The sequence below is a fragment of the Mastigoproctus giganteus genome, chromosome 8 (assembly GCF_048544385.1).
Source record: "Mastigoproctus giganteus isolate SK-2022 chromosome 8, ASM4854438v1, whole genome shotgun sequence".
In the NCBI taxonomy this organism is placed as follows: Eukaryota; Metazoa; Arthropoda; class Arachnida; order Uropygi; family Thelyphonidae; genus Mastigoproctus; species Mastigoproctus giganteus.
Genome location: NC_143582.1, coordinates 184,098,338 through 184,125,463, shown reverse-complemented (window position 1 = coordinate 184,125,463; position 27,126 = coordinate 184,098,338). Strand labels below are relative to the sequence as shown.

The window sequence follows — 27,126 nt, the reverse complement described above, 5'->3', positions numbered from 1 at the left end:
AAATAAATAAATAAAAATAAAAAAAAATAAAAATAAAAAAAATAAATAAAATAAAAAGCACAACAGGTCCAGTCAAATAAGAAAACAATGGTTTTTTTTTTTTTTCAAACATTCAGGGTATCATTACAAATTTGTTCAGAATTACCAGATGATAAATCAGGCCTATTATACAGAGGTAAAAAAGATCAAGTGCAGCCATTATCAACCCACTGCAGGATGGAAGCCTCCTCAACAATTCATGCTGAGGGAAATGGATCATAATCTGCCACGCTGGTCCAGTGCGGGTTGGCAGATCGACCATATTCAGCAGTCAGGGGCTTGAACCCCGATCTACTCAAAGAGCGTGTGCTACTGCACTCCCGCTCTTGAGCACTCGGCTATGGAGGACTCTGATCCAATTAAGGATAAGAGTTAAGAGAAAATGCCACCAGATGTTTCAAAAGGATGGATGGTTTCTCCAACTACACACATAGCACTCGCCATTAAAGAATTTTTAGCTCCCCTCAAAAATTTTGTTGTAACCCATTCTATTCAGCTGACCATACACCATAGGATTTTTTTACTTCCCCAAACTCAAAATGGAGCTGAAAGGATGAAAATTTGATGACTTTCCATCCAAAAGAATGCAACAACAGAACTCAACCCGTCACAGTTGAAGATTTCTGGTAATGCTTACAGAAGCAACAGGAACGTTGGGTTAATTGCATACAGTGAGGGGATCACTTATGAAAATATTGAATATGTTCTTAATATTCTAATACTGTCAATTTTTTTTTTTTTTTGGCAATTTATCAGTGGATAACTAAGGGACAGGTGCTACTCTTCTGCCCCTTGTTATTGATTACATCGCTTCAGTATAATCACTACCTATCTGTGTAACTGCTTTTCAGTGTCTGCGGTAACAGAAAACTACATCTACAAAGTTCAGTTTTATTAATATCTACAAGAGATCAATCTGAAAGAGGTACAGAAACAAATCAAAATCACAGTGACTCTCTTTGGCTGAAAAATATTTTAGAAAGAACAAAATAACAAGAAGGTGATGCTGATTGTTGTTTATTACAGTGAGGATGATAGACAGTAATCAGCATTATGTTATATGGAGCAGGGTACTGCTCCACTACTTGTTCTTTCTGCACCATTTGTGACTTAAATCATGTCAAATAGAGACATTTGTTACAGTTTTTATATATAAAACACACCCATTATTTTGCATGATGAGGATGATGCCATGGTTCAAAGAATTTCTGAACTGATAGAAAATGGGAACCACTGGAGCATCTATTATACTGCCCTTGCAAGAGTTTTGAATTTTGAACTGTTCTCCAAAATTTATAACTCACTTTCCAGCGTCTTAGAAACAGAGAACACTTTAATGTCATAGGGTGGTCCCTTGTAGATACTGATAAAATTGCTCTGCAAATGGAATTTTCAGGTTGTTGTAGGCATGGAAAAGTGTTGGATAAGGCATGGATAAGCATGGTTATTTTAAAGGAATTAGTAATAATATTGTTTTTGCTGTTGTTATTTGGTTTTTAGGAGCATTAGCAACTAAGGCCATATTGCTCCGGGGATACGCGATGGTCATTCCCTGACCTTTCCGTTTCCTCCATATTTGGTGGTCACGGGCTCGAACCCCGGTCTAATTAAGAAGAAGCGCGTGCTACGCACTGCTGCTCCTGCCCACCTGGCTACGGAGACACCCTATGTAATAATAAATTATTCTATTAATAAATCTGTACAGGCTAAAACAAATGTGTATATTTCTATCTTTAATAATATTTCTGTTAAATGAGATTTTGAATGAATACAATACATAAAAAAAGTGGAGTTAATCCATGTCTGGATGCCCAACAACACAATGGGCATCCAATTTAATTAACCCCCAAATGCAAACTATTGATTATTGATAAGCTGGTTAAATAGCAACATTAAATATCTAAAATATACCAATATGTATATATTTTTACCTATTTCTTCTAACTTCTCCACTTTGTTCACTATGCCATGATTTTTGCTCTCCATTATCTACATCATTTAGTGGACATACATGAGGACAATGGCGATGGGGACTACTTTTTACAGGACTAGAGACATCACCATTAGTTAGATGAAGATCATTGAAGGGTGGAATCACTTCTAATGGACTGTAAAAATTAATAAAGCAAGTAGCCATTTTTTCTCAGATATATGAAAAAAATGAGTTTATATATATATATATATATATATATAAACTCATCTCTCTCTCTCTCTCTCTCTCTCTCTCTCTCTCTCTCTCTCTCTCTCTCTCTCTCTCTCAATATATATATATATATATAATATATATATAATATTAAGGATAATATAAAGAACCATTAGAATAAGTAAATCAAACCAATAATAATACCATCAGGGATCTAAGAAAACGCAAAAAAAAAAAAAAAAAATATATATATATATATATATATATTATCGCTTTTTACCGACAATCTAGATGACTTCAATTGGGGCCAACCACCCAGAATGAAGGCAAAAAACGACAAGAAGTTCTCTGTTTCTGTGATGATCAATATATGCTAAGTAATTTAAATCTAACCAAATATAAACCAGAATAGGCCGGATGTAAATCGAATATAAATAAATCGAAAGAAGATAATAAAAGTTAAAAAAATTTAGAAATATTAGAATTAAAGGTAAGAAATATAAGTAAAATATAAATGTAAGCATATATTAATCATCGTTGACCCGACAGAGAACGTAATTTAATGATTTTTTTTTTTTTTTTTTATGAGAACCCGAAACACGAGAGGTATTATAACCTATAGTACTTAGTACCGTGCTTGGGTTGGAGGTTGAGAAGACGAAAGAAGATATTTGTTGATATTGGACTTGAACTTCTGTAGATTGTAATTTTCAGGAAATACGTATGAAGGAAGGTTGTTCCAGAAAACGGCAGTTGAATGAATAAATGAGGAAGATGAAAAGTTGGTTCTGTGGGTTTGAAGTTGTACAGTAAATGGATGTTGGCTGGTGGCGGCACGTGTTTGGACTGTTTTAAAAGAGAGAGCGGGAATTATAGAAGCCAATTCAGAAGAACAGTGCCCATGGAAGTATCTGTAGAAGAGGCATGCAGCAGAAACAGTGCGTCTATGAGAAAGCGAATGGAGAGACTCTGTTAGAGATGAATCATTAATTAACCTAACTGCCCTCTTCTGAATGGAATCAAGAAGCCTGAGAGAGGTTTTGGGGGCACCACCCCAGATGTGGGAACAATATTCCATGGCAGGGCGGATTTGCGATTTATACAGAGTGAGCAGCTGTTTGGAAGAAAAGTAACGCCGAGAGCGAAAGAGAAAACCACGTTTTTTAGATGCAGAGGAAGCAATATTTGTAATGTGCTTGTGCCAAGAGAGATTAGAAGTCAGGGTAATCCCCAAAAGAGATATATCATTTTGCCTAGAAATCGGAGTGTCACTAAAGATAAGCATAGGAGCAGAAGAATCCTTTTTGCGAGATATAAGACAAGATTGAGTTTTAGAAGGGTTGAAATCAACTAAGTTGTCTTTGCCCCACTGGAGAATTACCTGAAGATTGGCATTTAGGGAATTGGCAGCAGATTTTCGAGAACTTGAAGCTGATTGAGCTGGACAAGGTTTCTCAAAATGGAAAGTTGAATGCAATGTGCTATCATCGGCAAAACTATGGATAGGATTTCCAGTAAATGGAAGAAGGTCATTGATATACAAGAGGAAAAGAGTGGGGGAAAGAACTGAACCTTGGGGGACACCGGCATTAGTGGAGAAGTTAGAAGACAGAGAGCCATCTACCATCACCCTCAGTGAGCGATCAGAGAGAAAACTGGATAACCAATTACTAAAAACAGTTGGCAAACCATAAGATGGAAGCTTGTTTAGAAGACCTTTATGCCAAACACGATCAAAAGCCTTTGAGATGTCAAGAGCAACTACTTGTGTTTCACCAAACCTTTCCATTGAATTAGTCCATAAATGGGTAACATAAGCCAGAATATCACCAGTGGATCGACACTGACGGAATCCATACTGGCGATCGTTGATCAGACGGAAGGTTTGTAGGTAGTTTAAGAGTTGGCGGTTAATTGATTTCTCCATTACTTTAGAAAGAGTAGAAGTAATTGCAATGGGACGATAATTGGACGGGAGGGATTTGTCACCCTTTTTAGGAACTGGCTGGATATGAGCAAATTTCCAAGCAGAAGGAAAAACACCTTTGGAATAAGAAAGTGAAAAAAGGCGGCAAAGAATAGGAGTAAGTTCAGGAGCACAGGTTTTGAGAACAAGTGGAGAAATACCATCCGGACCTGGAGCTTTCTTAGCATCAAGGTTCATCAAAATCCTTCTGATATCCTTTTGACGGAAGACCACAGGAGGCATTGAATGGAGCGTGTTAGGAATGGCGGGAGGTGTTTTACCAAGATCATTAATACATGAGCTCAAAGAAAAATGGGATGCTAGCAGGTCAGCTTTATCCTTGGCTGAAGTGACAACAGAACCATCTGGTTTGGACAGAGGTGGGAGCAGAGATGAGCAAAAGTTGCGGCCAATAGCTTTGGCAAGAGACCAGAATGCTCGGCTACCATTAGGGCAAGAAGCAAGTTTCCTACTCTTAGCCTGTTCAAACTCTAGTTTGGACTGATTAATAACTGCTTTACAATTGTTGCGAGCTTTGGTGTAGGCAGAAAATGAAACTGAAGAATTGGAAACAAGCCAATTACAATATGCAACGTTCTTCTCTTGGACAGCCTTAGCACATTTATTGGAAAACCAAGGTTTAGATAAAGGACGAGATTTTAAAGTGGAGTGTGGGATAAAGATTCCATTCCTGCAAGAATAATTTCACTGACACGATCTGAGCAAACGTTGACATCAGAAGTTTTGAAACAGTAATCAGACCAAGGAAAAGAAGAAAAGAAGTCTCGCAGGTCATCCCATTTTGCATTCTTGTAATGCCAAACAATACGAGGTTGGGAATAGCCAAGAGATAAAGGTTCCATTGGAGAAGAGGCAATCACCAAGTTGTGGTCTGAAGTGCCTAAAGGACCTCTCACTTCAACCTTGTACTTAGAAGGGTTGTTTGTGAGAAAAAGATCAAGCGTATTGGCTGTATGATTAGGATTGTCCGGTATTCTTGTAGGTAAATGAACAATCTGTGCTAGGTCATTAGTAATTGCAAAAGCCTCAGCATCTCGACCTGCTGGGTCGGTGTGACTAGAAAACGGAAGCCAGCTGGAGTTGTGAACGTTAAAATCACCAAGGAAAATTACCTCACTGTTAGGAAAGTTGGACTGGAGAAAGTCAAGTTGCAAAGAGAGGAAGTCAAAGAGCTCCAAGTGATTAGTGGAGTTGGGAGAACGGTAGAGACAACAGATGAATTTTACACAATGAGGTAGAGAGATTTTAAGCCAGAGAAGATCAAAGAGAGGAGATTCCAAATTGCCAAGTCTCTGACAGGGAATATCAGAACGGACATATGCACAAGTACCACCTTTGAGGCGAAAGGAATCATAAAGCAAATAATTTGGACATCTGAGATGAGCAGTAGTTGAATCAACTGATGAGATTCAGTCAGAAAAAGTACATGGGGTTTGGAAGACTGCAAGTGAAAATGGACATCGTTGAGATTAGAATTGAGACCACGTATATTTGTGAAATGAATTAGGAAGTCCTTGGGAGGTTTAGATCTTTTCGCAGATAAGCTTGCTCTATTATTTTGACAATTCATGGTGTATTCAATAGTAAGAAAAAGTGGGTGGGACATGCTGTATGAAGTAATGAAATTTTTGGATATGGCGTACATGTGGTAAGAATATACCTAGATCCTTGACATAACGTGGCTTCGACAATGCTCCTCGCATACACACTACTCGGACTCCCTCCAGTCACTATCTGGCAGAGTAGAGGTAGCAAGATTATACACTAGCTGATCCAGAAGCTTCCTAGAGAGTTACCAATAGGTTCAGTCCGGTGTACTAACTAGCGGCCGGCCTGCGAACACTGTTTTAGAGCTGTACCCTCGAAATGTAAGGAATATTGGATCAAAATAATTGGATTAAAATAAGATTAAATATATAATACATACTACATATTGACCGTATCTAGGACATAATGTAATAGTCGTCAAAATAATATGTGGTGCCCCCTATGTGATGGATACGGTAAAAATAAATAATTAAATTAACGCATGGAGAAACATGCAGATAGTAAGAAGAAAAACTAAAGGAGTAGGAATAATAGAACCTGAACTCCATAAAGGCGAAAAATAGTGGTATAGATAAGAAATAGTTTCTCCTACGTCCTCGGATTGCCCTAATAATTTCAGAGAAATAAAAGTAAAGAGTGTAGGACAGTTTAAAGACATTACAAGATATAAGTTGTGGCTCGGGTATGCCCGGGATCGCAAACCCGTTCCTATAGTAGGACCCTGAGCTGAATTTGCATGTTATCTCAGCGTGAACTTAAGTAAATTTAAATGAATTTAATTATACATATTAAAAAAAAAAAAAAAAAAAAAATGATACACTGTAATTTGCAAGCCGGTGGGTACAAGTTTTCTACGCCGTAAGACACCAAGAATGCAAAGTGTATCCTATTTACATATATACATGGCACTAAATATAACGATTATATCGAAAATTATATTAAAACAATAGGTTCAGAAAACAAATTTTTGAAATTAATTATGTTTATCGCTTTCCTGAAATGATATTTCAGGTAAGCGATAGGGAAATTATTATTGATCAACCTGCCGTACAACGCTGTTAAGCCCGCTGAACAATTTTTATTACTATTGCAGATATAAGCAATCCTTAGACATTGCGATAAAATTATATTAGCATGCACTGATTTTTATATATTAGATTTCCAGTTTGTAAGGCTGACTACGTTAAAATTAAATGCATCTCTTTTATTATATATGTTTACGTCTATATTATTATTATGGAATATTTCTATATGAAGATCCAGATAATTTGCTATAGTATCGGAATTATTAGTTTTTTCCAATACTAGTTCTACTGGATATAATTTACTGTAATCCTGGACAAAATGTGGACAATTAAAAACACATATATCATCTACGTATCTATATATAAGTAGGTTATCTTGGAATTCTCTTTCTGTATAATGTAGATAAAGGTTTGCGATTATGCTTGATGCTGGACTTCCCATAGGGGTGCCAGTCACTTGTAGGTATAACGATGTTCCGTCATATACATAATTATTAAAGATGCATAATTTTATTAGAGAATCCCAATAGGTTAAATCAACCTTTATAGCATTTTTATTTTCTAAATATAGTTTCTGGAGGACGACTTTTAAGTTATCAAGATTAATGCTCGTAAATAGACTGTTAAAGTCAAATGTTTGTATTTGATGAATATTGTTATTTTTTAGAGCATTTATACTGACCGAGGATACTATTGTTGCCCTGGATAGTAATCCTAACCATGTTAATACATCGACACATACACAAATATCACACACTTTACAGAGCAGTTTAGCATATAATGCTTCTGGCACTAATATCCGATCACCATCTCTTAAATTTCAACCTTGTAACAACAAATTATGTCTTACTTGCCCCTATATGCATACTAATCATGCTACAATTAATACGAATTCACATATATTCTGTAAAATGAATAACGTCGTATATATGATCACATGTCGTACTTGCAATGTTAAATATATTGGTCAAACTAGCAATAATCTAAATATTAGAATGAACCTTCATCGTTCCGATATTTAAACTTATAATAACAAATCCAGCAAGAAAACAGGTAATCTGGAACATGATATTGAATTCAGACATTTCCAAAAACATACTTTTGGTAATATTTTCATTTCAATACTTAACGTAATTAATAACGCAAATGAAAGATTATTGCAAGAAGATATTAGCATGTTACAATATAAAACACTATATCCATACGGTCTAAATAATAAATTTAATCAAAAATATATGACAAATAATTTAAAAGATATTTGCGTTTATAATATGTTTCAAATTGCCAAACTTCGTAAATATAATCGCAATAGGAAATATAGTAAATCCAACACATATAAAAGCAACCGAGAACATATAGGAGACTTCATAGATTTATTCAAAATGTGGGACACGGATCCTATAAATATTAGTAAAATACATAACACACTTTTCAGTATTAAACTTAGTGTACTCAAAGCACTAAATAGAAAAACCAATGATTACGTCTTTGTATCTTCTCATCTTATGCACATCATATCAGACATTGTCAAATTCAGATTTCATATTTTGAATGTTAGCAAGCAGCCGGAAAACTCTGTCTTCATCTTATACTTTCAAAATAAATTAATGGATGATTTAGATATACATAAAACTATTAATTTACGTAATGACTTACTGCCTATTAATAACTTACATATTAATATCAGATTTAGATATTCTAGACCATTTGGTCTTAAAGCGTGTAACCATAAATCAATAGCTACAAACCTTCACAATATTAACATCGGACAGGAGATATGTGTTTGCCACAAACCTTCTTTTCATAGGTACGTGGATCCTAACCATAATCACATTATAACCGGCAATTTAGATATAATCCCATATCCTGAACTTAGAGATATTTGATCACTAGGTTTTAAATTTCGACCTAATTTACCTGTTAATAAATCTAACTTTAAAAAATTGTTATATCTAGATTTACTTAAATACTGCATAAGATCAGCATACAACCATAACATACCGGTGGAAGCATACCACATGTGGCTATTTACAATGCTTAATATCATATCTAGCAAATATAATCAATTGAAATTCAAACAGGATAATTTATATAATACCAAATTAATAAATAGGCAGCTCAACGATATACATGAACATTTTGTAATTACTCCCGTTGACAAAGCTGCTTGCAATTATGCAATCATATGTAAATCATATTATATAGAAATTTTAAAAAATGAACTACAGTCTAGCCATACATATAAACAGATAACATCTTCTTCTAATATAATAATCAAAAAATTAATTGCATTACATAAAAAATTAAAGTTAAAGTATAATAACCTAAAATATCCATTTATATATGGCATACCCAAATTTCATAAAATACCGATTGCTTTTAGATTCATAACATCATGTAGAGATAGTTATGCTAAATTTCCCGGAAAAATGTTAGAAAAGTTACTTAAAATTATATTAAATAACTTAAATATTATAAATGCTCTAAAAAATAACAATATTCATCAAATACAAACATTTGACTTTAACAGTCTATTTACGAGCATTAATCTTGATAACTTAAAAGTCGTCCTCCAGAAACTATATTTAGAAAATAAAAATGCTATAAAGGTTGATTTAACCTATTGGGATTCTCTAATAAAATTATGCATCTTTAATAATTATGTATATGACGGAACATCGTTATACCTACAAGTGACTGGCACCCCTATGGGAAGTCCAGCATCAAGCATAATCGCAAACCTTTATCTACATTATACAGAAAGAGAATTCCAAGATAACCTACTTATATATAGATACGTAGATGATATATGTGTTTTTAATTGTCCACATTTTGTCCAGGATTACAGTAAATTATATCCAGTAGAACTAGTATTGGAAAAAACTAATAATTCCGATACTATAGCAAATTATCTGGATCTTCATATAGAAATATTCCATAATAATAATATAGACGTAAACATATATAATAAAAGAGATGCATTTAATTTTAACGTAGTCAGCCTTACAAACTGGAAATCTAATATATCAAAATCAGTGCATGCTAATATAATTTTATCGCAATGTCTAAGGATTGCTTATATCTGCAATAGTAATAAAAATTGTTCAGCGGGCTTAACAGCGTTGTACGGCAGGTTGATCAATAATAATTTCCCTATCGCTTACCTGAAATATCATTTCAGGAAAGCGATAAACATAATTAATTTCAAAAATTTGTTTTCTGAACCTATTGTTTTAATATAATTTTCAATATAATCATTATATTTAGTGCCATGTATATATGTAAATAGGATACACTTTGCATTCTTGGTGTCTTACGGCGTAGAAAACTTGTACCCACCAGCTTGCAAATTACAGTGTATCATTTTTTTTTTTTTTTTTTAATATGTATAATTAAATTCATTTAAATTTACTTAAGTTCACGCTGAGATAACATGCAAATTCAGCTCAGGGTCCTACTATAGGAACGGGTTTGCGATCCCGGGCATACCCGAGCCACAACTTATATCTTGTAATGTCTTTAAACTGTCCTACACTCTTTACTTTTATTTCTCCGAAATTATTAGGGCAATCCGAGGACGTAGGAGAAACTATTTCTTATCTATACCACTATTTTTCGCCTTTATGGAGTTCAGGTTCTATTATTCCTACTCATTTAGTTTTTCTTCTTACTATCTGCATGTTTCTCCATGCGTTAATTTAATTATTTATTTTTACCGTATCCATCACATAGGGGGCACCACATATTATTTTGATGACTATTACATTATGTCCTAGATATGGTCAGTATGTAGTATGTATTATATATTTAATCTTATTTTAATCATTAAATTACGTTCTCTGTCGGGTCAACGATGATCAATATGTGCTTACATTTATATTTTACTTATATTTCTTACCTTTGATTCTAATATTTCTAAATTTTTTAAACTTTTATTATCTTCTTTCGATTCATTTATATTCGATTTACATCCGGCCTATTCTGGTTTATATTTGGTTAGATTTAAATTACTTAGCATATATTGATCATCACAGAAACAGAGAACTTCTTGTTGTTTTTTGCCTTCATTCTGGGTGGTTGGCCCCAGTTGAAGTCATCTAGATTGTCGGTAAAAAGCGATATATATATATATATATATATATATATATATATATATATATATATATTTTTTTTTTTTTTTTTTTTGTGTTTTCTTAGATCCTTGTGGTATTATTATTGGATTGATTTACTTATTCTAATGGTTCTTTGTATTATCCTTCATATTATAGACATTATGGGTGTATTGAATGATTGCTTGCAACTGCATTGACTCATAAATATTATTTACATATTAGTTAGAGTTATTGTCGTTTTAACTTTCTTTCTTTATTTTTTATCAATAATTATAAATATATATATATATATATAAAGAGAGAGAGAGAGAGAGAGAGAGAGAGAGAGAGAGTGAGTTTTAGTATGTTGATTATAATATACTTTTATCTACTGAATTCCATATAATTTCTGGTTATTATAATCGATGTTTTTTTCTGAGAAAAAGCAAGTTACAACAGTCACTTCCAAATAATGTATGATTTTTAACAATTGTTATCCCCTTATAAACTGTTGTCAAGGAAGGCTTCCAATTATCTTATCAAACTAATTCTAAAGTACTGCACAACTGAGGGTTTTTGCATGGTTTGTTTGTTGTAGGGTTGTAGACACATCAGCAACTCAGGCCATATCGCACCATATACAGGGTATCTCAAAAATATTGGTACAAACGTTTAGGGGAGGTAGGTAACATCTAAAGGAATGTGAATCGCATAGGAACCCATTACTGGAAACGTCACGGGAAAGTAGTAGCAGAGGCACAAGAAGCAGAAATGACACAAGACAGTAATTATTGGCAAACATTTATTTGACATAATATTAACAATGGAGTACAAGATGGATGCATTTCATGATGTTACAACAGATGCTCGAAGGTTCCACCATGAGACGCGATGCATGTGAGACACCGACTCAGCATGGATTGGCAGACACGGTCGAACACACCTGGAGCAGCGCAGACGAGTCTCGCCACGATATCCATTTCCGTCTCCACAGGCAATTCATACCCGATAGATTTGAGGGCACCCACAGAAAGAAATCAAGGCTCGATAAATCAGGTGAGCATGGGAGCCAGGCAACGGGTCACCACGGCCAATCCATCCATGCCCAAAACGCCTGTTCAAATGGTCACGAACACACCTTCCATAATGGGCAGGCATCCCATCAAGTAACCCTGGTAGAACTTGTTCAAGAAAGATCCGTTATTTAGCGGAGTTCATGCGGGATGGTAACAGGTATGGACTGACTAAGCAGTCACCGACCATACCTGCCCACACATTTATTGCGAAGTGATGTTGTGCCGCATGGGGGGGGGGCGTACACACCATGTGGGTTGTCGTGAGCCCACACATGAGCATTGTGCTGATTGAATAAGCCTTCCCGAGTGAAATAAGCCTCATCCGTGACCAAAACATAGGCTGGAAAATTCAAGTCTTGAACACTTTCTTGGAGAAACCATTGAGCAAAAGCCATACGTGCAGGATGATCTTGGGGGAGCAGTAACTGAACCCTTTGGAGATGAAAGGGGTGTAAGGAATCATCGTGCCAGACAAACTGTACACTGCAACGAGACACTCCTAAGGCAGAGGCAACGGCACATGTGCTGGTAGTAGGATTATTCTGAACGGCATTCAACACACTTTCTTCCATGGTGGGAGTTCACGTCGAACATGGTCTGCCCGCACTACACCTGTTACCTCTATATGACCCATAATCGCACAAATTTTGATGCACACGCGCAAACAAATGGTGGTCCCGTACATATCTGTCTGGGATGTGTTCTCCATAAATTTGTTGAGCAGCTCGTCCATTGCCCTCTGCTAATCCATACACTAGGTGCATGTCTGTCAGCTCATAGTTCTTATATCGATGCATGCTCTTCGTGTGGCGACTACTGCTTGAATGAGTAAACCAGAAATTTTCCCTCTCGTGAACTGATGAACAGTGTCGTGTACCGACTTACGGTGACGTTTCCGGTTATGGGTTCCTATGCGATTCACATTCCTTTAGATGTTGCCTACCTCCCCTAAACATTTGTACCAATATTTTTGAGACACCCTGTATATTTATGTCTGTAAACAGAATGAGTTCTGTGGTCGAGCTGACTATTTGCTGGATGAAAAACTTGTTTTCAGGAGAAAAAACCATGCTATCTTGGAGACCAACTAATTCAGCCATGTTGTGAAAAGGCACATAAAGATCCTTCACACTATCATCAGCGATCAAACTCAGGTCTTTTCCATCCAGTGTATAGAGTGGACAGCAATTCTACCAACTGTGCAAGTAACAGGTCTTGTTACTTTCTGCTACTCTGTTTCCTGTTACTCTCTGTAACTCTCTGTAACTCTCTGTTACTCTCTGTAACAGGAAACACCAATTAAAATTTTCTATTACCTGTTGAGACTTCTGTCTGCTCTGCTAACCACATATAAGAGTTGGTCTCAGTAAATGCCTCTTTTGCCATAAAAGTATAAAGACACCAGATATAAAGTTTAAAAGCATGTATACATTATTCTATGTATCCACCTCGTTTATCAGTAAACTTTTACCATTATTCTTTTCAATTCACATACACAGTGCTAAAAGGATGGTTCCTACTGTTAAAGCTAGCTATCATGGTCTTTTTCAGCTTCTCATCAATCAAAAAGTATTTTTCACAACAGTATCTCTTCATATTTCTGAATATACAAAAAAATATCAGACTGGGCCAATTCCAGGCTATATGCAGGATGAGGCAAACTCTCCATCTCAGGTCTGCAATTTTCATCTGAGTTATACAGACGGTGTGTGACTTGGCATTATGATGATGTAATATGATTTGGTTCCTGTTAGAGCCTTCTTTTTTTCTTTTATAAGCTTATTAAGTGTTCGGCTATATCTTTCCTTATTTATATTCTGACCTTTCCCTAAAAAAACTAACCAAAAATTTTGGCCTTCTCTGTGCCAAAACACTCTGGCCATCATTTTTTATGATGATCTGGCAATTTGAGGTTTCTCTTCATGGAATGGACATGCAGATGGGCATGTCCATTCCATAGACTAGCATTTAGAATAAGGGTTATAATGGAAGATCCAGGTCTCATAACCTGTTATCAGGCCTTTAAAAATCTCCTTGAAAGTTATTGCTCCAGTAACAGGTCTTGGACAGATCTCATGGTTGGAGAATTTCAGCTTTGGACACGAGACACATTAGATTATTTTCCTATATGTGTCTAAAATGGTTAATGTACTTCTTTTTGAACACCCCAGTGCTTGCATCATTGCATCTTAATGTTTCCTTCAATGCTTACAGACTTTGGTCTTCCACTCCTTGACTGATCACAAATGTCAATTGTTGTTGTTGTTGTTGTTGTTATTTGGTTTTTAGGAGTATTAGCAACTAAGGCCATATTGCTCCGGGGATATACAGTGGTCGTTCCCTGACCTTTCCGCATCCTCCGTATTTGGTGGTCACGGGCTCGAACCCCGGTCTAATCAAGAAGCATGTGCTACGCACTGCTGCTCCTGCCCACCTGGCTACGGAGGTGCCACACACAAATGTCAGTGACTCCTTTAAAATGTGCAAACTATCTATGAACATTGGGGGTGCCTCCGTAGCTAGGTGGGCAGGAGCAGCAGTGCGCAGCACACGCTTCTTGATCAGACCGGGGTTCAAGCTCGTGACCACCAAATACGGAGAATGCGGAAAGGTCAGGGAATGACCGCCACATATGCCCGGAGCAATATGGCCTTAGTTGCTAATGCTCCTAAAAACCAAATAACAAACAAACAACAATGGACATTGCTTAAATGAATGGTATCTTGTTGGTATACTTTCTTCAATTTTTAAAATCCAGATGGTTGAGTTTTCACCTGATTTGGAAAGGAACTCTATCATCAACCACTGGGAGAAACAGACATCAGTGTAACTGTTCATAACTTCAGAACTATAATACAGAAACTTATTTTAGCATGTTTATGTCTTAATATCTATACTAGCAATACATGAGGTACTACCAAAAAGTTCCCAAAATGTATTTATAAAATAAATTAGACTCACCCTGGGTCTTATTCATCACCGTCACCTTTGAAGTAGTCCCCTTGAGAGTTTAAACACTAATCCCAGCACTTCTCCCATGATTTGAATGATTCCTGAAAGTCCTTCATCATAGTGTTCAGCACTGCCTGCAATTCGGTTTGAATATCCTCTATGCTGTCAAACTTCGACACCAGCTTTATTTTCATTCTTGGGAAGAGGAAGAAGTCCCAGGGGGCTAAGTCTGATGAACAAGAGGGATAGGGGATGACTGTCGTGTTGTTTTATGCCAAAAACTGTGCCCCAGCGAGAGATGTGTGGGCCACTTCTCTGGATGTTTCCTCCTGACAGATTCCCTTAACCGCCTCAGGAAGTTGCATTAGAACTTTGTGTTGACGGTCTGGCCAGGAGGGATGAATTCCATATGGATAATCCCATCAATGTCCAAAAAACAGATCAGCATGGACTTCACACTGCTCCTCACTTGTCGGGCTCTTCCACTGGGATGATTGTTGCTTGGTTTCTGGGTCATACTCATACACCCAACTCTTGTCACACCAGTGATGACTGTAGAAAGGAAGTTTTGATCACTCCTGGCCTGTTCTTGAAGATCTCTGCTAACTTCCATGCGATGCTGCTTTTGATCTTCACTCAATAACCGTGGCATGAACTTGGCCACAATCCTTCTCATGTTCAACTCGTCTGACAAAACCTGCTGACACATGCCGTACATCCTACAATGCCACAAATGTCGTGGATGGTCAGCCTGTGATCTTCATGGATCGGAGCCCGAACTTCTGCGACATTTTCCAGAGTGGTGCTCAATGATAGACGCCTAGAGCGATTATCATCATCAACCGACATTCGACAATTTTTAAAATGGTTAAATCAGTAGTAGGTCTACGTCTGGCCTAAAGCATTGTCACCAAAAGCTCTTTTCAACTTCTTATGGGTTTCTGCTGCTGTATAGTTAAGAAGGAAACAAAACTTGATGCAAGCATGTTGCTCTCTCATATAAGTCATCGAAACAGTCCCAAACTACACGAAATACACCACCACAGAACTGAACATAAATATTCAATGACTCTATCCAGCCTGATGCAGTGTGGCATACTGATTCACAAAGGATGCATGCAGTGTTACCTAGTGCCACAAGTCTGTACTAGACAGTTCCCACACAACATTCAAATTTTGGGAACATTTGGGTAGCACCTTGTATACAATTTCATAATGTAAAGTCAATTACAAAAAATTTTGTTGCCCAAGAGGCATTACTTATGTATTGATACTTGCATATTTGAATAAGTGCAAAATAGTGCAAAACAAAACTTTCAATATCAAAAATTAAATGTGAATTGAATTTTGCCCACCATCAGGAACCATAAGGCCTCATTGAACAAAAGGAATTGTAGATATTGTTCAATTCTGTTTGCACAGGCCACTTTCTCTCAATTCAGCTCAACTACAATGTTTAGGGTTTACTGAAATGCAATCATTCCCTTCCCTCAGTGAATTCAGTAAGGCTATGGGTCCCCTGATGAGATGTAACATTGGTGTAGGAAATTCTGCTTACCCAGCATTCCAGTGACAGAGTGATTTCCATCTTTACTATTTTTTTCATATTCTCAAGATTAAGCATTACAGATACAAGTAATAAACAGTCCTCTCAGATTTATAGAGTTATAATGATATTCATATAAACTGGCTCAGCAATATGCAATTCAGAAAAAACTGACTATGCATCAACAACAATAGTAATGTAAATTCACATCACATGGTGTGCCAAATTGCACAAGCCTTCCCTACATGTACCGATGGATTATACATGCTGTCTAATTTAATAACTCAATGTACATTGTGTCATCTACTTAACTAAACAAATCACGACCTATGAGTTCTTGTAAAAATATATGCTTAAAAGGAGGAAGAGGATTTAATGATCATCAATAATACTCTTATCATTTTTCAAGATCTCAAGAAACATTTCAGAAGCAGAGGAAACCTTATATACTATATATACAAAAGAGGCTTTTCTGCTTTTCTCAATAATTAAACAAATCAATTAAACTACCCAAACACACAAGATATGGTATTAAACGTATATATTATTTTTTCTGGGTATCTACAGTTCTTAGTTTGCATGCAAGTTTCAAAATGCTTGAACTGATTACCAATTCTCTACAGAGTACCACGTATAGTATTTTTTTTTTAGTTATTTTAATAAAAAAATTTTTAGAAACAAAGCCTCATTACATATTTTTTTCATAAAAAGCTTATGGTTTATTACTAATTGTGACCAGAATAACCTCAATTCTTTACAGAACTCATCCTTAAATTTTATTTAAAATTTGAGGATGAGTATTAATTTATTTATTTAAATTCAATGAACTTACTTGATGTCAATGTTAAGAGGATGTGAACCTATTGGACGCTGTGGTCTTTTTGGACTCATGTCTGGTTTAAAATAATCACTCTTGACCATGATAGGGCTTTCTTTCTCTGTTTTACGGGGAGTAATGGTCAGTTTTGTCCTATAAGCTATTCTCAGCGTTACAGTTCCAACTGGACTTCCTACCTGCCCAACTTTATCTTCTTTGTAGCCATCTCCTAATAAGTGATACTAACAAAAAAATACAGAATCAATATGTACGATTTTTTTCTTCTTCATTTAAAAAAATAAAATAAAACATTAATATTAAGAATGTTTGTCTTATTTCATGAAATCTTTGGTTTTCCTATTTCAATATACATCTTTCTTTCAGGAAAATATTTATTTACTTATGCTTTATTATTTTTTTTTCATTGATTCCACTTGACTGGCTTAATTTATGTTAATTTAAAATTTAACTCAATAATAATAATGATCTTTAATAATCCAAGCTGAAACAGAGAACACTGGGGCCTGTACACTGCAAGATATGTAACAAAACAAAGATTAAATAAATATTTTGTGATTATAACAAAAATTACAAAAAGCACAATTCACGGTTTTACATGAACACGTTTCTTAAATTAATCTGTGTATTGTTGTTACCACCGATGAGATTTGGGAGGCCAAGAATGAGCATGAGAAAGTACTGGCTAAGAGAGCAAAGAATGGGGACAAGGAGTTTTTCATGTATGTGAATATAAAGAAGAAAACAAATTGAATCGGACTCTTGTGCACTGGGTGTGGGAAAGTCTTAGATAACACAACTGATGTTGCTGATGAAAAAGACAAGAGGGTTGCGATTGGTTCTTGCACCACTGTTTCTATGATTTTCATAAACAACATTCACAAAGGGATAAAGGGGGAGTGACGTCAAGATTTACATAAGATGTAAAGATTGGGAGAGTCATTAATGATCAGTGCCAAGCAGCACTCCTTCAGGATGACTTGTACAGGATTCAAGAATGGCCAAAAAAGTGTTTTAATGTGGCAAAATGCAAGGTCTTACACTTGGGAAATAGCAACTCTAAAATAACTTATATTCTTGGTGGGGTCAAATTGTAAACAGTAGAGGAAGAAAGGGAACTGGAAGTTATGATACAGGCAGATATGAAGTTTCCTGAGCAGTGTAAACAGGAGGCCAGAAAAGCCCATGGTGTCCTACCAATGATTTCTCAAAATAATATCCTGTAGAGATAGGGAGGTCATAATCCCACTGTACATGGCAATTGTAAGACTGCATTTGGAATACTGTGTCCAAGTATGGAGACCTCATCTGTGAAAAGACATCGAGCTTCTTGAAAGGGTCCAAAGAATGCAATTTGCGTGGCGAGATCGACAAAAGGATGACTGCACGAGGAAAGACAGATCTTGTGGACTACCCTCAATCACCTTAGAGAGAAGCTGACTGAGGTTAATAGGGCTCTGAGAGGGGTTAGTAAAATGAATGGAGGCAGAATTTTCAGTGTTATAAAGAATTCCAGAACTAGGGGCCATAAATTCAAATTGTAGGAACTTTTCTTTTAGCCAGCAAGTTGTTCATTTCTGAAAAAAGTTGCGAGTTTGCGAGTTTTGGTTTTTTAGGATCATTAGCAACTAAGGCCATATTGCTCTGGAATATGCGGTGGTCATTCTGTGACCTTTCCGCATCCTCCGTATTTGGTGGTGACAGGCTCGAACCCCGGTCTAATCAAGAAGCGTGTGCTACGCACTGCTGCTCCTTCCCACCTGGCTACGGAGACGCCTGAAAAAAGTTGCTTTCACAGGTAGTTCGACAAGTAGTTTCATAAGTGAGTTTGAAGAAATTCAAAGGTCAACCTACGTGAAGAGGGAATGCATAATTTGTATGTATGTGCTTACCCGATACATATTCATCCAAATGGAGAAAACTCTTTGCCACTGAATTATCATTCTCTTTCCCTTAAGGTTGTTTATATAGTACCAACTTCTATACAATATGATGCATGCCACTAGTTGATTGCTGGGAATGGCAAACAATCATATGTGGCACTTTTGCAACTCATGCTACTTGAAAATTTTTGAGTGGCATGGAGTTCTTACTCCAGGCAGATTCCTACCTGGAGTAAGCAACTCCTATCATTGGTGGGCAGGTAGGTACCCCACCCACCGATGATATGCCAATAAGCCTCGAAACAGTGCTGTCTGGATGGTGGTATCCACCGAGAATAAGTAACAATAGTCTTCTCCATTGGTGAAGCATTACTTATTCGAGGTAGTGCAATATCCTGGTAACTCATTGTGAAGGTTTGTTTGTTTGGGAATTTTTTAGGCGCATCGGCATCTAGGGCCATAGTGCGCTAGTTATGAAGGTAGTCACAATACGGGATACAATTAAATCGATGCCACTCATACTACTGTTGTAGTTCACTACTATGAATGAAGTATTGTGAAATATCACTGATAGTTCTGTAGTGAATTTTTCAATTCGTAGTCTATTATGCCTTGTGCATTTATTTTTTCTTAAAAAATTTATAATGTACACCTAGTAGAGTGTACAGACAAAGTGAATGTATTGAGGTCATGCAGAAGCAGGTTTTTATCATTTATTTTGTCAAAAGTGAGGTTTTAAAATGATCAATCGTATCTGCAACCTTCTACTTTTTAAATTTTCCTATCTTTTACTCTTACTAATTTTTTCATCCCTTTAATGTTGCCAAACAAAGTGTTCACATTTTATGTTTGCAGGTCACAAGACTTTATCTAAATACAGAGCGGAGGGACTTTCTTTCACGACTTTGTAAGTTGTTGCATTAATATTTAATTGCAGTGTTAACGGAAAGTGCTATGCTTAATTTTGTGTGACTTTTGAACATCACATGCATTAGTGAGCGAAAAAAGGTAGTGATCTGCTTTACGACAAAGGTCCGGAACCTAACCTGTCATAACTGCGGGGTACACCTGTAATCTTACAGAGGCCACAAATTTGAAATTTTTGAAAAATCTGAGAAACTGGTGAAAACAAACATATGCTAAAAGAAATGCCAAAAACAAAAATTGGGCAGCACTGGCTATGCACATTTTGAAGCACATCTTCTGATATCAACTTATACACATGTCAGTACATTTTTTGTGACTTCCCCGAGTATTAAAACTAGGGATTGATTTGTATTCAAAGTATGTGATCCGTGGTACCTATATTTTTGTGACAATTTAAATCAATTCATCTGGATTATAGATTCTTAATTGTAACATTGACTTCAGTATAGCTGAATGGCCTATATAAACTTAAAATATTTGAAACTTTGTCTTCATCATCTTTTAAAAATTGTCTGAGTATATATTGTTCACACAACTGTGCAGTTTACTTTTTTATATTAAAACCTGGGCAGTCATCAAGGATATGCTGTATTGTTACTGTCACAGCATATATTTATTGAGAACTTGATCCGTTTTTGTAATGTACTCAGAGAGTCTGTGTAAATGATGCACATTTTATATTGTATAGTCTGGATTTGTTTTAATGAATTAAACAGATGCTGCACTAGGGTGTGACTTCTCTTCTGAGTAGATAAGAATGATAAAACTATACTTGATCCAAAGCTGAGTGCCAGCAGCACCTATTGTCTTCAACATGCACATTTGTCTCTCCATTCACATGTAATAACTCTACTCCTAATGGTGGATTTTCATACAATTTTATATTTAGCCCATTTAGAAAAAATTGACAAGCCATCCCAAATTTTATTAAAATTAGACCAACAGAAATCCAACATTTATTATTTCATTGTTTGTTTGTTTGTTTGTTTGTCTGCATGTAATAACTAGACTCCCAGTGGAGGGATTTTGACGAAATTCCTTAGGTAGACTTATCAAGCCATTCCACATTTTATTAAAATCAGACCTATATTAAAATCTGGCCATTATTTCTTTGTCTGTTCCATATGCATGTAATAACTCAATTCTCAGTGGATGGCTTGTGAAATTTTATATTTGGTTTTTTTGAAAAGCCTTCCCAAATTTCAGTAAAACGAGACCAACAGAAATCTGAAAATTCATTTTTTTCATACATTCACATTATCCAAATACCAGATATTGTAGCTGAAGCACTGAATACTGTTTGCTGCCATGTGCTGACTGGAGGAATGATAAGACATATGGTGGGATGTGCAGAAACAAAATGCTCTTATTCAAGCATAAGCAATGGTCAAGCCAAACCTTGAGTATAGTGTATATGTTTGGAAGCCTCATTTTAGGAAGGATGTAGAGTTGCTACAATGAGTACAGAGAAGGGCTCTTACGAAGAAAAGCTTAACTTCTGCAAATTGCAGTGTCTGGAGACTAGGCACCTGCGAGGTAATCTAATTGAGGAATATAGGGTCTTGAATGGATTGAGCAGGCTCAATGCTGATGGGATTCTTCCTCTTGCTCAGATTACAAACCTGAGGGGGCATAAACTGAAATTGAGGAAAGACAGTTGTCGAACAGATGTGCAGAAATTTGCCTTTAACCAGCAGGTAGTTGATAGATTAAATAAATTCAAGGAAGTGGACAAACTTTTGGAGCGAATGGATATTTTTTGGAGCAAATGGGTGAAATGGAAGGTTTTTTTTTTTTTTTTTTTTTTTTTTTTGGCTGATACTGTATAAGCTAGCTTGCTTTCTTGCATCATATGCCTCTACTAATGCTAAATAAAAATCATTGCTTTTTTGCTTTTTAAAAATATAAATAGTGTATTATTACTATTTGCTAATGTGTCTGAATGAAATGCAATGCAATGCATACAATAGCTAACATTTCTTCTTTACTCAGCTTTCACCACTATATTCACCAGTTCATTTTTTTTATGTTTTGGAATTTCAACAAAATCTGATCTAGTGTTTATTACATAAGGTATACAATATGTTTTGGATCTAACTGATGGATGTGAGTGGCGTTTGGCATTTTTTAAGGTTTGTATTGTACTCAGGGAGTCTGTATAATTGATGAAATTATGCCTGGAACTGCTTTAATGCCAGTTTTACTGCTGCAATCCCATGAGGAGTCTGTTTTAAATATATCTATATACAGTCAAACTTAGTTATAACGAGCATGGAAATAACGAGATCACAGCTGTAATGAGCAAAAAGCCATAATGATTTTAATTTACACGTATTCCTATACAATCATCGCTCACTGTTATAACGAGCATACTACAAGGATATACCGTACAAATTTGGTAACTATGCAAACATTCTTAATTGCTTGGGAATAGACAAAAATGAAAGGGACGACTTAGCTTTTATGACCACATGCATTGGCTTAGGGGCCGGGTTATGACCTAACCGTGTCCTTTTGGGGATGGGGACTATACAATAGTGCATTGGCATTAGCTTGTAATTTTTACGGTCACAGTAAAATCAGCTAGAAATGAACCCTTCCTTCGGAAACATAAGAAAACATAACAAAAGAAAGTGTCTCGATTCGCAAAAAACTCAAATTATTCATGAGTTAGAATGTGGTGCAAAAAATGTTGAAGTGTGTAAAAAGTTTACTTTGTCCTCTTCAACAGTATTGACATTGTGGAAGAATAAACATGTTTACATATTGGCACTGGAAAAGAACATAACCAAAAAAAAAAAAAGAAAAAAAATTAGAAAGTGCGAGGTTAAAAATGTTGATGAAGCATTGCTTCAATGGTTCACTACGCAAAGAAGTGCTGGAAAGTGAAATCTTTAAAACAATTTTAAGATTCATAAATAAAAAGACTAATCGAAATAGTGCTTATTATTAATCAGTATTGTTTTTAATTATGGAGAAAGAAATTGTGTTTAGTATTAAGTGTATTGTAGTTTATAAAAGCATATTAAATACAAATAATATGTAGATATATACTAATATTTTTTTCTCTCTAATATTTCTTTTGCTTTTTGAATCTATCTTTTTATCAAATCATTCAGAATTAAAAAAACAATAGGAGGTAGATTTAACTCATCACCGATAGTGATATAGTGAGCAATGGTTATAACAAGGAAATTTTGTCAGTCCCTTCATGCTCTTTATAACCAAGTTCGACTGTATATACATATATATATCGTATTAATATATTGTAAGGAAGGTTATAGTATGATAATCATTATCATTCTATAATGCATTACAATGCATTATGGACATTGTGTATCCATTGCCACTGCAACAGCACTAGTCCACAAATACAGTATATTAATTCAGTACATTAAAGTCAGTGTATTAATGATTAACTACCACACTACTCATTTAATATATACATATACATATTATATAATAATAGGTTGTAATGATAAAATGGAACATTTAATAATAATATATAATAGTGGATTATGGATCTGGGACACTGCTAGTAATAGCAGAAGTGCCCAGCTACCATAATGAAATATAGGTAAATAGATTATATAAGTGTATGAGTAGGAGTGCTGATCTGACAGGTGTAGCTACAATGGAAAAAATTAAGTGCCTGATAAATGAAAATATATAAATGGTACTTAATGCTGCAGTTCCTAAGATTTTAACTATGTTTTCAAGGGTCGGCAGCCAAAACCAAAGGAAGCACAGCAATAAGCAAGGTCGCCGTTGCTGTTATGATGTCTACATAGCAGCCAGAAAATGTGGGCAAATGTATACATCACAGTCGACCCAACAGAGACCAAAAAGAAATAAAAAACCAAAACCAAAATAATACTAAAATAAAGTGTAAAAATAAAGTTAAATTTAAAACCAATTGATTCCAGTTAAAGAAAAATAGCAATCAGCCCTACCCAAATATTAAAAAAGAAAGTGAAATATCGGGACGAAAGAGAATAATCAGGATATGACAACTTACTGTTGAACTGCCAAGTGAAGTGAACGTAAAAGGGCTGTAACAGAGACCAAAGAAGTTCGGCGAAAGTTCCCAGCATATTTATAATGGCTAAAGTAACCCCAAGTATAAGGGGGAAGAGGTGTGAATTGATCAAAGTGAATGTACAAGTGTGACGGGGGAGAGTAGGCAATTAAACAAATGAGGCAGCAAAGGAAAAAGATAACTAGACAAACAAAGTAGTGTAGAAAGCCTCTAAACTTTGTAGTAGAAGAAAAAAAGAAGTGATTGCAGAAAAATAGTATCTTGAATATTGCTTTTGGCCAGCCTAATCGTGCACAAGATATAAGATATAGTTTATAAGAACAGCAAAAAGTAATTGGAAGAAGGGAATTCAATGGTGCTTGAGCAGTCCAGGATTGTTTTGGATTGGATTTTTCTGGCGCATTAGCAGCTGTGGCTTTTATGCACCAAGACAAAGGTAAAAATAGATTCCGGTCTGGGATTGTTAAGTCCGTAGTTAAAATCTTAGGAACTGCAGCATTAAGTACCATTTATATATTTTCATTTAATTTTATTTATTTAATTTTATAGGTAATCTGCTTTTATTTTTTTCCATTGTAGCTACACCTGTCAAGGTGTAGCTACAATAGAAACAGTAAACCCCCTACAGATACAGTAAACCCCCGCTATTCGTGGTATCTGTATTCGCAATCGCTGATTTAATATAAAATGAAACCTAAAAAAAATGCGAATTTTAAAGCGCCGTGAACATTTTCCGCCATAAAAAAACATGGGCATGGCTAAAATTATCTTTCCCGCTCAAAACAGCGCTCAGTGGGTGAGGGGTGACAAAATCGCGAGCGTGGATGTTTCTCGCTAATCCTTGTTCAGTATGTGTTATGCGCTTGTCATGGGAGGTTTCGTCGTTTGCTTTTAATTTATATGCTTATAAATTGAATAAATTTATCAATTTATAAATTGATACACTTACAAAAGTGATAAATCTACCGTTTTGCAGTAAAAACAGACTTTTTCGAGTGTGTTAACGGAAGAAAGTGACTTTATTGTGGACAAGATCTTTCTAACCCCTACAAAAATATGGCTACGAATAACAAGAGAAATGTGAAAAAAATCAAAGAAGGTGATGACATTAGTGAATAAAATTGAGTTATTAGATAAAATTTTTAATGGTGAAAGTGTCTCCTCAGTGGCAAAACATAAAATCAATGAGTCAAGGGTACGATCAATCAAGAAATCGGAAGGAAAAATCCGCCGTAGTGTCCATGAAAACGCGCTAATTGCTTCAAAAATTTGCTCTGTAACTCGTGATGTTAAATTAGAAAAAATGGAAAAGGCTTTAAATCTGTGGATAGAAGACCGAACTCAAAATAAAATTCCGTTAAGTTCACTCATCATTCGTGAAAAGGCAAAACTCCTTTATCAACACTTGAGCGAAACTGGTGATAGCACTGGCGGGATAAGTTTTTTAGCTAGCAAAGGCGCTGGTTTGAAAGATTTGTTCGAAATTTCTAATAAATATTACATTTAATATTAAATTGTTTCTTATTTTCATTTCGATGCCATATGCTTGCATTTCACTATGTACTGTCTATGTAGTCATATTATGAAGGTACATATAATACATATATAGACAGAATTTTAGACTAGTTTTTCTTATATATTTCATACTTTGGAACGGAACCCCTTTATTACTTCCAATTACTTCCAATTTGATGGAAGGAAAAGAATTTTTTGTCAAACAATCTTTGCCAGTGGCTAACTAATTCAGCAATAACGAGAAGAAAGTTGAATTATCTCTGCCCTCCCCAGTCCAGATTAACTTAATCCCGTAGTTTTCAATCCCAGCTCAAAAAGGTTGTTGGAAAACCATGCAACAAAAGCTTTAACATCTTAATCTTATTTCCAATTGAATATACAACAAGATTACTCTTCTTTAAGAAAACAATGTGTTGACTCCTTTGCAGTAGCCTACTTATGCATGAAATCAAAGTACCATTCCAAGATTGAGTGCAAAAAATGAAAGAGAGTAGCTATTTTGGAAATGCAATGACCATAATTTTGAATGATCTGTACACCAATCTTTTAATAATGATTTATATAATACAATAAGTCCATCCTTTTCACCTAAAGACTGTTTACAGTCTAGTTCCCATGGTGTTTCCATTGTTCATGAGTTACTATTTATATTCAAAAAAATATCTATTTCCTACAACCTAATTTAATTTTTTTATATTCTCTCATTTAAAATTTCTATAGAATTATGAGTGAGAAAGAATAAAATGTTTACAGAATTAATATTTTTATTAGTTTAGCAGTTGTTCCTTACTTTTTATGTTTAGGGGAAAAAATTAAACAGCAGATTAGATTAGCAGGAGGTTAGACTTTGTGATGACACTGGCATAGAACATCAATTTCATGCTGGTGTCAGTTTAATTATTATTTTATTATTTTTTTTTTTTTGTGCCTTTATATTTCCATGTGTTATGGATATTGTTATTTCCAAATTTAAGTGGTTTCTATTTACAGGGCCCCAATATGATACAGTTTAGTTATAAAACCCACCATAAAATCTATGTAAAAAAAAAAAAAATGTTGTCCTACCTGAGGGCTTCCTACATAGACTCTATAACATATGACATAAGAATCAGGTCCTTGGCGGGTAGCTAATTTGTGTGCTGGGGTGATCCGAGCAACAGCAGTTAAGGACTTCAACATCAAACTCATGCGATTATAGGCAGTATATATTATCCGGACACTCATATCTCTTTGTTCATTCATATCAAGTATCCATGTTTCAAGAACAAGTGTATCACCTTCTGATGTCTTCAAAGAAATTTCAACACACATAGTAAAACCAACCATAGGAACTTGGCCAGTCAATGTCTTTTTAATTTCAGCATGAACCTCTGGTAAATCATGAATAGACAAATTGAACTATAAAAAACAAAAGACAAAATTATCATGGTTAAAAATTTTCATTGAGGAAAAATAAGTGCACTTTAACACTGAAACATCTGAATTTTTTACAGCAATTCTAATAATTGGGCCACCCTCTG

General features: G+C 35.3%; 1 protein-coding gene across 2 annotated transcripts in view; it reads right to left on the bottom strand.

Annotated features, from left to right (window-relative positions):
• The window catches only part of Atg13 (Autophagy-related 13), a 124,075-nt gene that overhangs the window by 23,585 nt on the left and 73,364 nt on the right, over positions 1–27,126 (bottom strand). For both annotated transcript variants that reach the window (XM_090379084.1, XM_090379085.1), the window contains 3 exons: positions 26,672–27,004; positions 17,240–17,466; positions 1,971–2,147 (listed from right to left, as the gene is read on the bottom strand). In XM_090379084.1, the coding sequence (XP_090235210.1) occupies positions 1,971–2,147; positions 17,240–17,466; positions 26,672–27,004 (737 nt within the window). The remainder of the gene's footprint in view (positions 1–1,970; positions 2,148–17,239; positions 17,467–26,671; positions 27,005–27,126) is intronic.